General features: G+C 43.0%; 1 protein-coding gene across 1 annotated transcript; it reads left to right on the top strand.

Annotated features, from left to right (window-relative positions):
• Positions 1–6,588: 6,588 nt before the first annotated feature.
• LOC128634633 (protein turtle-like) lies at positions 6,589–9,822 on the top strand. Its single transcript, XM_053685339.1, has 5 exons — positions 6,589–7,089; positions 7,254–7,301; positions 8,242–8,559; positions 8,711–9,025; positions 9,327–9,822. The coding sequence occupies exons 2-5, from the start codon at positions 7,280–7,282 to the stop codon at positions 9,431–9,433; spliced, it is 762 nt and encodes a 253-aa protein (XP_053541314.1). The 5' UTR covers positions 6,589–7,089; positions 7,254–7,279; the 3' UTR covers positions 9,434–9,822.
• The last annotated feature ends 3,488 nt before the right edge of the window (positions 9,823–13,310 follow it).

The raw sequence follows: 13,310 nt of genomic DNA, 5'->3' as shown, positions 1-13,310 counted from the left end.
GTGTCCATTAAAAACAAAGATCTGTCTAATCCCAGTCCTCCTACTGTGTGTAACAGCCTATAAGCTGCTGCTCTCCATACCAATCTCTCAGGTCCAGTGAGGAGTCTCTGGATGAACTGGAGTCGGAAAGTCGCAGTTCTGCTGGCTATATGGACCAGCCCCTGCCCCCCCTCCTCCTTGGGCAGGTGAAGGACACTTTGAGGGATCCAGTGTAGTTTGTCCCAGAAGAAGTCCACTAGCAGGGCCTGGATGTTCGAGAGCAGGTTGGGTGGCGGATCCACAAATGCCAGCTTGTGCCACAGGGTTGATGCTGCCAGGTTGTTGATGACCAGCGTGCGTCCCCTGTAAGACATTTTTGGGACCAACCACTTCCACCTGTTCAACCTGCCCTTTACCTTTTCAACGACACCTTCCCAATTTTTATTTAAAAACTCAGTGCTGCCTAGATAAACACCCAAGTACTTAAAACCACCCTCTTTCCACGCCAAACCAGCTGGTAATGTGGGCTGCCCACCACCCCACTCTCCAACTAAAATGGCTTCACTTTTGGCCCAGTTGACCTTGGCAGAAGATAAAATCTCAAAATCTTTCAAAACATCAATTAAAATGTTCACATCAGTTTGTGTTCCCAGCATTACGACTAAGTCATCTGCATATGCTGAGAGACACAGAGAAGCGCTGGATTGAGATATCTTAAAACCAGAAAGTTGATTTCTCAGTTTACATAAAAGAGGTTCAAATGCTAGGGTGTACAGCATGCCTGACAGAGAACAGCCTTGTCTAATACCTCTGTAGACTCTAAAAGGGGCACACAAACCACCATTAACCTTCAGTACACTCTCAATTTCACTGTACAAGGTCTTGATCATGGCTATGAAACCTGGGTTGAAACCAAAGGTTTCCAGCACCTTCCACAAGTAATCATGTTCAACCCGGTCAAAAGCCTTTTCCTGGTCTAGAAAAATAAGGCCAGTCTTTAATCCCAATAGCCTGGAGACGTCCAAAATGTCACGAATTAAATGTATATTATCAAGTATAGACCTGCTGGGTACACAGTATGTCTGGTCAAGATGAGTGATTTGCTCCAATACCTTAGTCAGTCTTGAAGCTAGCGCTTTTGAGAGCAGTTTGTAGTCAGTGCACAACAGTGAGACCGGGCGCCAGTTCTTCAAATGCGTCAGGTCTCCCTTTTTGGGCAGGAGGGTCAGGACGGCTCTCCTGCAGCTCAATGGGAGCTCACCTCCCTTCACACTGCCTAGCAACACTTCTAGCACATCCTGTCCAGAAGGCTTTGTAGAATTCTACAGGGAGACCGTCTATGCCTGGCGCCATTCCATTCTCCATCCCTTGGAGAGCTTCATGGAGTTCTGCTAGAGTTAGCTCTATGTCCAGATCGCTGGCCACATGCTCTGAGAGTTTTGGCAGGTCTTTAAGGAAGCTCTATTCTACTGTCTGTGCCCCTGACTGCTCACTGCTGTACAGCTTCGAGTAGAAGCTAACTGTCTGCTTGCGAATTTCAGCGGGATCTGACAGAAGATCTCCTGATTCTGTTCGCACAGCGTGTATGAATCTTTTCTGTCCATTCTTCTGCTCTAGACCAAAAAAGAACTTAGAAGGAGCATCCATCTCATTCATGCTTTTAAAGCGTGAGCGGACCAGCGCCCCCTGTGCTGTGATGCCCAACAGGTCATTCATTATAGCTTTTTTACTTTTGAGGGCTTCAATCTGCCCTCGATCTCCTGTGGTCTCCAAACACTGGAGTTCCACTATTCCAGTCTCCAAAGCTTTCAGAGATCTGACAATGTCTCTCGTGACATTAAGAGTGTACTGTTGACAAAATGCCTTAATTTGAGCTTTGGCCACATCCCACCACTGTTGTATAGAACTAAAAGCCATCTTTTCATATTTAAAAACATTCCAGAAATAAATAAAAGATTCTCTAAAATTAGTATCCTCTAAAAGTGCAGTATTAAAATGCCAGTATGCACTTTTTGGTTTTACATTTTCTTTACTGACAATACACTGCACCATACTGTGATCAGAGAGGCCTACTGGAACAATAAAAGATTTAGTAAAAAGTGTCAGCTGTTGTTTAAAACCATAAAAGCGATCTAGTCTTGCCAGGGAGAGTGTGTTGTCTATGGAGTGGGCCCACGTGTACTGCTTCTGGTTTCTATTTAAATTTCTCCAAAGATCAATCAGTTCGTGAGCCTCCATCATCTCCCACAGGCGCTTACGGGAGGCTACATGAGGTTCTGTGTGGTTCCTGTCCAAGTTGTCTGTTGTGCAGTTAAAATCCCCACCCAGAATTAAAATATCGGCAGTGTTGCAGTCAGCAATGACATTGTCTAGTTTATCTAAGAAAACCATTCACTCCACTGCACTGGTGGGAGCGTACACACAAATAAAAACAAAGCTCTCATTCTCATAGATAGCTCTTACTTTTAAAAGCCTCCCATTTAAAACCTCAACTACTGTATAAGAACTGGGAGTAAAATTGCGAGCAAGCAGCAGGGCAACCCCACCACTAACTGATGTATTGTGACTTAAAATTGCCAGCCCACCCCACTCCTTCATCCAGCTAGTAGCATTATTGACATTACTATGTGTTTCTTGCAACATCACTACATCAATACGCTTCTGCGTTAGTAACTCATATAGTTTTACACGTTTTTCATGTTCTCTTGCCCCGTTAATGTTTACACTTGCAATACGAATCCCACTCATATGAACAAGGTGTAGATAAAACAAGCAGATGATAAAACCCATTTTAATATGAAACACACCAAACACTCTACTGGTCATCATCAGAAGTTTCTCTGCTGACTTTAGTAATTAATTTCTTCAGACGATAGATCTCAGTGTCAATAAAAGCTCCTTCCCTTCTAAAATGAATGAATGAATGAATGAATGCCTTTTATTGTCACTATACATATGTACAATGAAATTAAGAGCCACTCCTTTTTGTTCCGTGCAAACATATACATTCAATACACAAGAAGAATAAACAGATAATACACAGATAAATAAACAAGATAAATAAACAAAATAAATAAACAAGATATACAATATATGCAAGATAGATATGCAAGATAGATAGATATTAGGGTCAATGGGGGAGGTACTATGAAATGCACAGTTTTGAGACAATATATACATATGCTGTGGACTCAGTACATGTGTTTGTTTATCATGGTAATAGCCTTCGGGAAGAAACTATTCTTAAATCTACCAGTCCTTGTTTTGATGCACCTGTAACGTCTCCCTGAGGGCAACAGATTGAACAGATCAAAGCCAGGGTGAGAACTGTCCTTAATGATAGTTTTTCCTCTGCTGAGGCAACGGGAAGTGTAACTATCCATCAAGGAGGGGAGAGGGCAGCCAATGATCTTCTGTGCTGCTCTTACTACCCTCTGAAGCCTCTCCCTGTCTGCTGCGGTGCAGCTACCGTACCACACCGTGATACAGTATGTCAGCAAGCTCTCGACGGACGAGCGGTAGAAGATCAGCAGCAGATTGGATTCCAGATTGTACTTCCTGAGAACCCTCAGGAAGTGTAGCCGCGTTTAAGCCTTCTTGATAACCGCTGTGATGTTGTCCGTCCAGGAGATGTTTGCAGAGATAAGGACGCCAAGAAAGTGGACAGTGTGGACCTTCTCCACACACTCACCATTAATGAAGAGGGGGGCCAGCTCCGTGTTGTGTTTTCTGAAGTCTACAATAAGTTCCTTGGTTTTCTTGGTGTTTAGAGTCAGGTTGTTCTTTGAACACCAGGCTGCCAAGTTTAGGACTTCCTCTCTGTAGGCTGCCTCCTCTCCTTTTGAGATAAGTCCGACCACTGTGGTGTCATCAGCAAACTTGATGATAAGATTATTGTTGTAGACTGGTCTACAGTCATATGTGTAGAGACAGTACAGGAGGGGGCTCAACACACAGCCCTGTGGAGAACCTGTGCTCAACGTGCGAGTGGAGGAGAGGTGTGGCCCAAGTCTCACTGTCTGGAACCGGTTGGTGAGAAAGTCCTTTATCCAGGCACACGTGAGGCGGGGGAGGCCAAGGGTGACCAATTTGGTGACGAGAATGTCCGGAATTATTGTATTAAAAGCCGAACTGTAATCCACAAAAAGCATCCGTACGTAGCTCTGTTGCTGCTCTAGATGTCTCAACACGTAGTGGACAGCTACGGCGATAGCATCCTCTGTGGATCTGTTTGCACGATAAGCAAATTGAAAAGGATCGAAATCTGGGGGGAGGTAGTCCTTGATGTGCTGAAGAACCAATCTCTCAAAGCACTTCATGATAACTGGAGTGAGGGCTACAGGACGATAATCATTCAGGCTAGTGGTGGGCGACTTCTTTGGCACTGGAATGATTGTGGCTGATTTTAGGCAGGACGGGATGACTGCTTGGGCCAGGGAGAGATTGAAAATTCTGGTAAAGATGTGGGCAAGCTGGTGGGCACATGATCTGAGCACATTACCAGGTACACCGTCTGGGCCAGCAGCCTTCCTGGGGTTCACTGCCAGAAACATCCGTCTAACATCGTGTTCCCTCACAGTAAGTAGAGTGGTGCAGGAACCAGAAGGGGATGGAGGCAGGGCTGGACTGGTACGGGGGCCAGATGAGGGTGGAGGTGGGGCTGGAGCAGATGAGTGCTGTTGTTGTGATGTTTCAAAGCGAGCAAAGAAGCAATTTAGCTCTTCTGCCAGAATCGCACTCAGGTCTCCTGTTGTCGCCTCACGGCCTCTGTAGTTCGTGATGTTCTGTATGCCCTGCCACACCTCCCGTTTATTTTTGCTGGACAGGTGGGACTCTATGCTCCTCTTATAGGCCACCTTAGCTTCCTTAATACCGCCTTTCAGGTTTTCACGGGCAGCTCTGTACAGAGCTCTATTACCAGACCTGAAGGCAGCGTCGCGGGCTTTGAGTAGTGTGCGGACCTGTTTGGTCATCCATGGTTTCTGGTTTTGGAAAACCCGGATGTTTGACATCATGGATAAACTGCTTCAAATCTGGGAAATGTTCTTCTACTACAATGTTCTTTTGCCATTTGGTATTCCGTAAGAACTCCTTAATGCTCTCAGCACGGTATACAACTTCTCGCTTTTCTTCCTGAGAGCCAAAGTTAAAAACAGAATCTGACATGTAATCATCACTGTTTCTTTTTCGTCCATTTTAGTGTCTCTTTTGGCCTGTTTGCTCCCTTGTCCCTTACCTCGTTTCTTCCGCTTGTTCGGTACTTTAAACATGGGTTCGTCCTCCATCTCCAAGTCTCCCCCATCCCCCGGCGTAGTGACTGGTGCTTCTGAGCGACTGCTCCGCACCCCTGTACCTGCCTCTGCCAGCGCAGGTATCTCCAGCTCTGCACCAGAATCCACTGCGTCTTTGTCAGTCAGACAAGGATTCTCTAGTTCAGGCAAGCAGGACTTCTCGGGAGCCACTTCAGTCAAGCAGGGCTTCTCTGGGGTTGGTATATCCTTCGTGGGTTCCTGGGCTACAGGCTGAGATTGGGGTTCGCTCTCACTAGGCTCTGGTGCAGTAGCAACTCCGGGGCTTTCAGCAGCGGGCTGAGCTGCAGCCGCAGGGGGAACGGCTCCAGAAGGCCCAGCTACTTCCTACCCCGGTTGCTCAGAAACACCAGGGTCACTCTGTCTCTCAGGACAGGCCTGGACAAGATGTCCTATTTTGCCACATTTAAAACATTTTATGTCTGTATCTGTAGATACAAAAATGCTGTAGCCATAGCCTTCTACACTGAATTTAAACACTAGGTTCAGTTCCTCTACACCATCTTTCAGAATCATAAAAACCATTCTTCTAAAAGACACCAAGTGCTTAACTAGTGGGGACTTACAGCCAAGGGGGATTTTCTTTATGGGGGAGACCAACCGCCCGTATCTAGACAGTTCTTTGGATATTATCTCATCGGAGATGAAGGGAGGGACATTAGACAGTATAACCTTTTTGGATGGGGAACTTAGGGAAGAGACCATCGTTAGCTCATTATTGAGCACAATTCCTTTCTGGACTAGCTTGTTTGCTCTATCAACGTCATTCACAAAGACTACAATTGCACTGTTCATGCGGGAGGCAGAGACAATGTTCTCATGCCCCACCACTTCTCCTACCGCTAATACACACTCCTCCACACTCGCCCTGCACGCCACCCTCACACCTTGCCGGCGAGTCAAACTCTCACACAGCCGCGTGTTTGGAGCCGCCATACGCGACACACACACACACACACACACACACACTTACTCGCTTTCACAGTCGCTCATACACACACACAAATAATTGATCCGAGATGTTTACACAGAAAAAAAACTGCATCAAATGGCGAAAAAAGTTGGCGAAACGCCGACCGCTCTCACACGCTCAACACGCCACACTCGCTACACTACCGCGCATGCGCAGAGAGAGAGAGAGACAGAGAGACAGAGAGGGAGTGAGAGACAGAGAGAGAAAGAAAGAGAGAGAGAAAGAGACAGAGAGAGACAGAGACAGTGACAGAGAGAAAGAAAGAGAGAGAGAGAGAGAGACAGTAGAGAGAAAGAGACCGAGAGACAGAGACAGTGAGAGAGAGAGTGAGAGACAGAGAGAGAGAGAGAGAGAGAGAGAGAGAGAGAATGAACCCTGCTGTCTTGTCTCAGCCTCGCTGTTATATGTCTGTAATACTAGAGCCGTCAGGCCTGCAGAACTAAAACTTGCCTTCACACAAAATCTGGTTTTGATTAAAACCAGATTGTCCTCTCGTTCTCCAATGTCATGAGTACGGGACCTACCTGTGGGGGGCATGGAAAGCAAGACACCACTCAAGTCAGAAATGGGTGTGGTGGTACTGACTCTGTGCCTATGTTCTGCTTTAAAAGCGAGTTACAGTCAGAGTGAATTTATTTCTCTCACCACCGTCTCCTCTGTCTGCTCATCAGGGATGAATTCATACATTTAAAATGAATATCCTGAACTGATATATTTCTGTAAAGCTGCTCTGGGACACCGTCCACTGTTAAAAGCGTTATACAAATAAAACTGGATTGGAGTTTAAGTCTTCAGTCGGACTTTGAGAAAAGTTTTGCAGCTGCATCGGTAAGTTCATTTATTTATTTATTTTGCTGAATTGTTTTGTTAGTAATAAGTATTATTATTATTAACAATAAGTAATAAGTAAGTAATAATAAGTAATGAAGACTGTAGTTTGTTGTCCTTCCTCACCGCATGTTAAATACCTGTTGAGATGATGTGTATTGTAGGTGTGTAATTCTGAGGAGGAAAAAGAATGAAGTCGGTTTTAATGTCTGGTAAGTATTACTGTTTTACACGGGGCGGCTGTGGCTCAGTTGGTAGAGCGGGTTGTCCACTAATCGTAGGGTTGGCGGTTCCCGGCATTCTTCATGTGGAGTCACATGTCGAAGTGTCCTTGGGCAAGACACTGAACCCCAAGTTGCTCCCGATGGTAAGCCTTGCATGGCAGCTCTGCTACCATTGGTGTGTGAGTGTGTGTGTGTGAATGGGTGAATGAGACACAGTGTGTAAAGCGCTTTGGATAAAAGCGCTATATTACTGCGCCATTTTACCATTTACTGTTTTTCATTCTGTATAACGGACGCGGGGGGGGATGGGGGGGAACCGGGGGGACGCGGGGGGGATGGGGGGGAACCGGGGGGACGCGGGGGGGATGGGGGGGAACCGGGGGATGGGGGGGACGCGGGGGGGGATGGGGACGGGAGCAAGAATACGCCAGTGAGTGCGCTCAAGCGAGAGAGCGTGCAAGCACGCGCGCGCAAGCAAAAACATTTATTACATTACGTAAGCAAGCATTATGGTAAATTAAAATGAATTCATAGTAAAAGGTTTATTACATCACATAAACTCCAAAAGAGTGATGAAGAGGACTCAATCATGGTCTCAGGAGAAAGAGAGATTAGACGAGCAACTTGTGAAAAGATTATTGAAAATGTACTGTCTTGTTTTTTTATAGTTTGTTATTAACCACCATGCTGCTGTATTATTTTACAGTTAATAACAGGCAAAAATCTGATTGATTTATTCATTTTTTGCCCGGGGTGTTGATGGCTGGGGCTCATGGAGGAAAAAGATTGAAAGCCTTTTCCATGCTGTGTCCAGATGATTTCCGAAAGAGTGAACTAAAACAGCTATCAGTGATAGACAGGAAATTCTTCTGACTTGATTGTGTCTGATGTTGAAATGTCTATTGTAACTTGCTGTCCGATCTATTAGTGTACCTGTTGCTGCTGCAGTGCCACGCCTTTATCGTCAGAGAAATCATAGTGAATGAACCCGTCACCTTCCCGTGTACCTGCTCTGGACCTTGTCCGGTGGGTCGGTGGACCCGCTTCATTCCCGGCAACATCGTGATTGCTGAAAGCCGGATGTGTCGCAGTGAACAGCGTTATCAGAAAAGATTTGCAGTACCAGGAGATCAGAGCAGAGGAGACTTCTCCCTGAAGATCAGTTCAGTCGCCTACAATGATGCCGGCTCCTACAGGTGCAGCTGTAATGGAGAATCAGTTACTGAAGTCAAACTGAAAGTTATTGGTAAGTGTGCTTGCTGTCATGAGCAGGAAATGATGTCACTCTTAACGTGTCAGTAGTAAAGTCTGACCAGCCACTGGACCAGGTGTAGCTCTTACAGGAAAGCGCGGTAGTAAAGCTAAAACGAAGAACACGGTTTGTTTTTGCCCGACAGTTCCGACGGGCGTAAAGGCTTTCGAGGGGGAGAACGTCATCCTCCCGTGCTACGGAGACACTCGACAAGATGTTAAAGACGTCAAATGGAAGAAAGATGGACAAAAGGTTCTGCTGTACACTCATGCAAACAGATCAGTGACTACCGATGAAGCATCAGAAAGCAGATTTATGATGTCAGTAGAAGGCTTTCTAGACGGTGATCTCTCTCTTCACATCGGTTCAGTTCGCCTGTCTGATGCAGGAGTATATCAGTGTCTGATCCATGATGAATCTCAGGACGGAGAACCGCGAGCTGTTTTACTGAAGGTAGAAGGTAAGTTTATCCCTTATTCTGATCTTACTTAAAAACCTCGAAAACTGAAAGCCAATGGTTTTGTTGATACTTCCTGTGAGCTGAGGGAACATTCCAGTCTAGTTTGAGTTTTTATTGGAAAATGCAGTCCCACTTTGTACTGTTTGTACTGATGTACTGTATAGTCAGTCTCCGTGATGTCAGGTAGCGTGAAAAGACCAAACCGACACATAAATTCCTCTTAGTGTTCACAGCTGCACAGTTTCTCATCTACAGCTTTGAAAATGTCCTTTTATTTAAAAAGTTATGATGTTTTCACCAGGGCTACAAGAGTTAACAACCACCAACAGCGCTGAAGTTACAGTGCGGCCTGTTCTACTAGGATTGATCATCGCTGTAGGAGTCATCGGACTGACATTTACATTGTGAGAAGATTCAGAGATGATCCTCCAATGAATCCAGGACTGTAGGATTTTTAGTTTTTTCCCATGCAACCCTGCTCTGTTGTCCCATGTGTTCATCGTCCTGTGTATTTATTGTTCAGTGTATTTATTGTCCTGTGTATTTATTGTCCAGTGTATTTATTGTCCTGCACTTGTCTCGCACTGTTGGGTATTTGCACTTTATGTAGTCTTATGTACTGCTATGTGTTGCACCAGTGGTCCTGGAGAAATGGCATTACTTTCCTACGTATATAGAGGAATAACAATAAAACCCCACCTGACCCGATGTGTTTCTGGTATTGTCTATCTCGCCAGTGTCCCCCTGTAATAGTTTGCCATAAAATATTATTTCAATGTGAAAGTGTAATAAAAATATGAATGTAGTGTGAAAAATGTACATACCCTCCGTGACTACATTACTTAAGGTATAAACATTTATACTTAGTGGTGGCAGCAGGAAAAAACTGTCGTACATTTGGTATCTGGTGATTTTAGAATGAGGCCCCAACTGTCAAATATGTTTTGTGAATGGCTTTGCCAGGCAAAGAGCAGGAAGGCATGGAAAGAGTATACAGGAGTAAATGGGGTGATCTAATGCTGAGGAGTTCTACAGTACTTCAAATTGGGAACTTTGCAACATGGTCCTCAGAGAGGCATTATCTAAAGTATGCATATATAATATAGATCAGATCACCAGTCTGTCTTTACCCACTCCTGATCTGGAGTCAAAATGATTACTTTTTATTTCCTTGTATGGGTTTATGACAGGGAGCAGTCATATACACTATAAGCCAAAGGTATAGAAGCAGTCGAGTTATTTTTAAAGGTTCCAAATTACTTGAACAGTTAAGGCAAATTTCCACCAGAACAGAATATTAGACATTTAGTGTAAACTAGTGTAAAAAAGTCTCTGAAATATTTCAGTGAATATATTTTTCCATATTAAATGCATTTTATTGGAAATGATAGTACAGTTATTGATGATTGTCACGTGTCGTGGTCGAGCCAGAAGCAGGTGCAGATAATGACTTTTATTGAAGCAACGAACTGAGAAACAAAGACACTGAGACAACTTGAGTAAACTACTGTGGCATGGAACAAACACTGAGACATAAACATGAACTCATACTTTATAATAATTTGATTATGGGTATCTGAATCTGGCAAGTAATTTTTATTCCATTTAGGCATTCAGTAAAAGTTCATAAACAAATTAGGAAGAAATGGCTTGTACACCACTGCTGCGGATATTAAGTCAAACCATTTTGTTCAAACTTCAGCATGATCCATAGAGTAGCAGAAAGTTATGGCACCTTATGAATACCATGTAAAGGATTAAGTTGACTAGTCACTTACAGTTACAAAACCCCCGCAGCACGAGGAGAACATGCAAACTCCGCACACACAGGGCCACGGCAGGAACCTGGAGGTGTGAGGCGGACGTGCTAACCACTTAAATCTTAAACCACTATAAATGTTATACACTGTAAAAAATTTGACCAATGCTTACTTATACTATAAAGAGTATGTACAGGATGTATAAATATGTATCGACATAAACTCAAACTCTCTCTCTCTCTCTCTCTCTCTCTCTCTCTCTCTCTCTCTCTCTGTATATGTATATGTATACATATACATATGTATACACACACACACACAATTGCATATGAGCAGTATATACAGCAAGCAACAATGTACAGTCCCACTATACAAGTAGCCCATGTAGATATCGCATATGTACAACACTATATACATATTGCAGCTGTATGGTATGATCAGTGTAGACATATAACAAAAGCTTTGAAGCAGTGATGTGATGTGTGAGCAGTGCAAAAAGGACAGTATGGTGCCATATTACAACAGTGTAGCAGCCACGGGTTGAAAACCAGTTTAGTTCCTCCCATACCTCTTTGGCTCCTTATCATTGTTTTATTCCAGCTCCATTCTGTATAACACACTTACTACAGAGGGATACAACAGAAGTGTAATTGCGGGTGGTGAGACGCATGGGCGTAACCACGCATTCTTTGGGGGGGGGGGGGGGGGGGTTTCTCTCTCGCCAGTGTCCCCCTGTAATAGTTTGAACGCCTCTGTCATAAAGTGAGACCGCAGGCTCAAATCGCACACTTCCGGTGGCATGCTCAGATGCCGCTAACGTTACAGCAAGTGCCGCTGTTTATGGATGATCTTAAAATGCCAAATTCCTTCTATTTGTCAAATAAAATAAAACAAATTCTGCACAAACCATGAAACACATCAAATCAACGTCGGAATCACACCACTGTGGGAAAGTTTACTTTCATGCGAGGGAGCAGCACTTTCTAAATCTTATGCTTTATTGACGCAACTATTACTAGGTTTTCATTTCTATTATTGTAATTATACAAAAAAACAACAACACTAAAACAATGCTATTTTAAAAGATGATTTCTAAATAGAGTCATAAATGCATAAACAGAAATTTGTTCAAATTTGAATTCATAGAGTACTGAAGCCCTCTACTGGCCCTATCATGAAACGCCATTATGTGTGTGTTTTTGCTCATCAGAAAGATTCAGTGCATGTTACTGTGATGTTTTAACTTTTTGCATGTATGGAAAATGTATTTAAGATTAAATGGAAGGCAAAAAAAGAATGTGCTTATTTTATATTAAATTGTTTTCATAATGGCCAAATTGCAGCAACCAGACTGTCATCTTTATGATATTGTGCTTCTGAAATTTTTAGGAAATTGTATCATAAATTGTAAATATAGTAGTGTAAATGTTGGTAATATTCTAATTCCATTAAAGTCAAAGACCATACGCCAAACCAGCATATACACTGTCACACAGGCAGTCATAAAGTTAATTCTGGCTGTTATGAAGTGTATAATAGGCTACTCAGTAGCAATCCAGGTTCCTTGTTGCTGTGATCACTGTGGAACATCTGTAATGCACAAGTGAATGCGTTCATGTCCCTTATTTCCTGCATGACTGTTTCCAGCTATTGCAGATATAATCTACTGTGTGGTTCTAGAAAGAAACCATAATAAGCTACTTTTCTTTGTATATTTGAGTTATAAAATGTTTTAACTAATTAGCTAAATGTTTGGTTCCCAGGTAAATGACTTTAATAAGAATTTCCAGGGTGGCACACTTAAGAAATCTGTCTTCTTCATTTACAGTAGCACTACTGCGTTTGTGTAAACAGTAAAGTACTGCAAATTCACATGTACAGTAAGTTACTGTAAACTTCATAAAAAAAATACCCATAATGCAGTGCATATTACAGTAGCCAACCCTAAATAATATATATGGTATTTTACTGGGCTTTTTTGTGGTGAGTAACTGTAAAATTCGAGGAAAGTCTAACAATGAACATTTAAAAACTGTATTGTGTGTTTACTCAGGTTGCCTTTGCTTTTTCTTAGATTTTCTTTTCATTTCTGAAACAATTATTATGGGATATACACAAAAACAGAAGAAATCAGGATGGATACTTTTTCACAGCACTGTATCTAAATTGCTTATTTTTATTACTTTTGCAGCATTCGGTAGACGCACTCATCCAGAGCGACTTATAGAAGTGTTTTGGAGTCAGCTGACAGAGTATTAGCTCTCGCTTTTTTATTATTGTTAGTAATATTTTTATTGCTGTAGAAGTGAGTCAAAATATCTTCCACTTGGATTTTTCAGCCTTTACCCTTATCATTCATTTCCTGCTCACAGCGGTCTGTGCACTTACCTTTTAGGGAGTTTTACCTGTCTCTAATAATAATAACAGAATATAACACTTTCAATATAATTTTTCTGTATTACAACACAAACTCTCGGATTCAGTACATTGCTCATTTATGTATTATTCTTGGTGATTTTTTTAAA

The sequence above is a fragment of the Ictalurus punctatus genome, chromosome 13 (assembly GCF_001660625.3).
Source record: "Ictalurus punctatus breed USDA103 chromosome 13, Coco_2.0, whole genome shotgun sequence".
NCBI lineage: Eukaryota > Metazoa > Chordata > Actinopteri > Siluriformes > Ictaluridae > Ictalurus > Ictalurus punctatus.
This window is presented reverse-complemented; position numbering and strand designations above follow the sequence as displayed.

What these genes read in the sequence shown, in the direction of transcription:
- LOC128634633 (XM_053685339.1), top strand. Translation starts at nt 7,280, where the DNA reads ATGAAGTCGGTTTTAATGTCTG. An exon ending in GAAGTCGGTTTTAATGTCTG is followed by an intron (nt 7,302 to 8,241) that starts GTAAGTATTACT and finishes CCGATCTATTAG; the next exon opens with TGTACCTGTTGCTGCTGCAG. An exon ending in AGTCAAACTGAAAGTTATTG is followed by an intron (nt 8,560 to 8,710) that starts GTAAGTGTGCTT and finishes TTTGCCCGACAG; the next exon opens with TTCCGACGGGCGTAAAGGCT.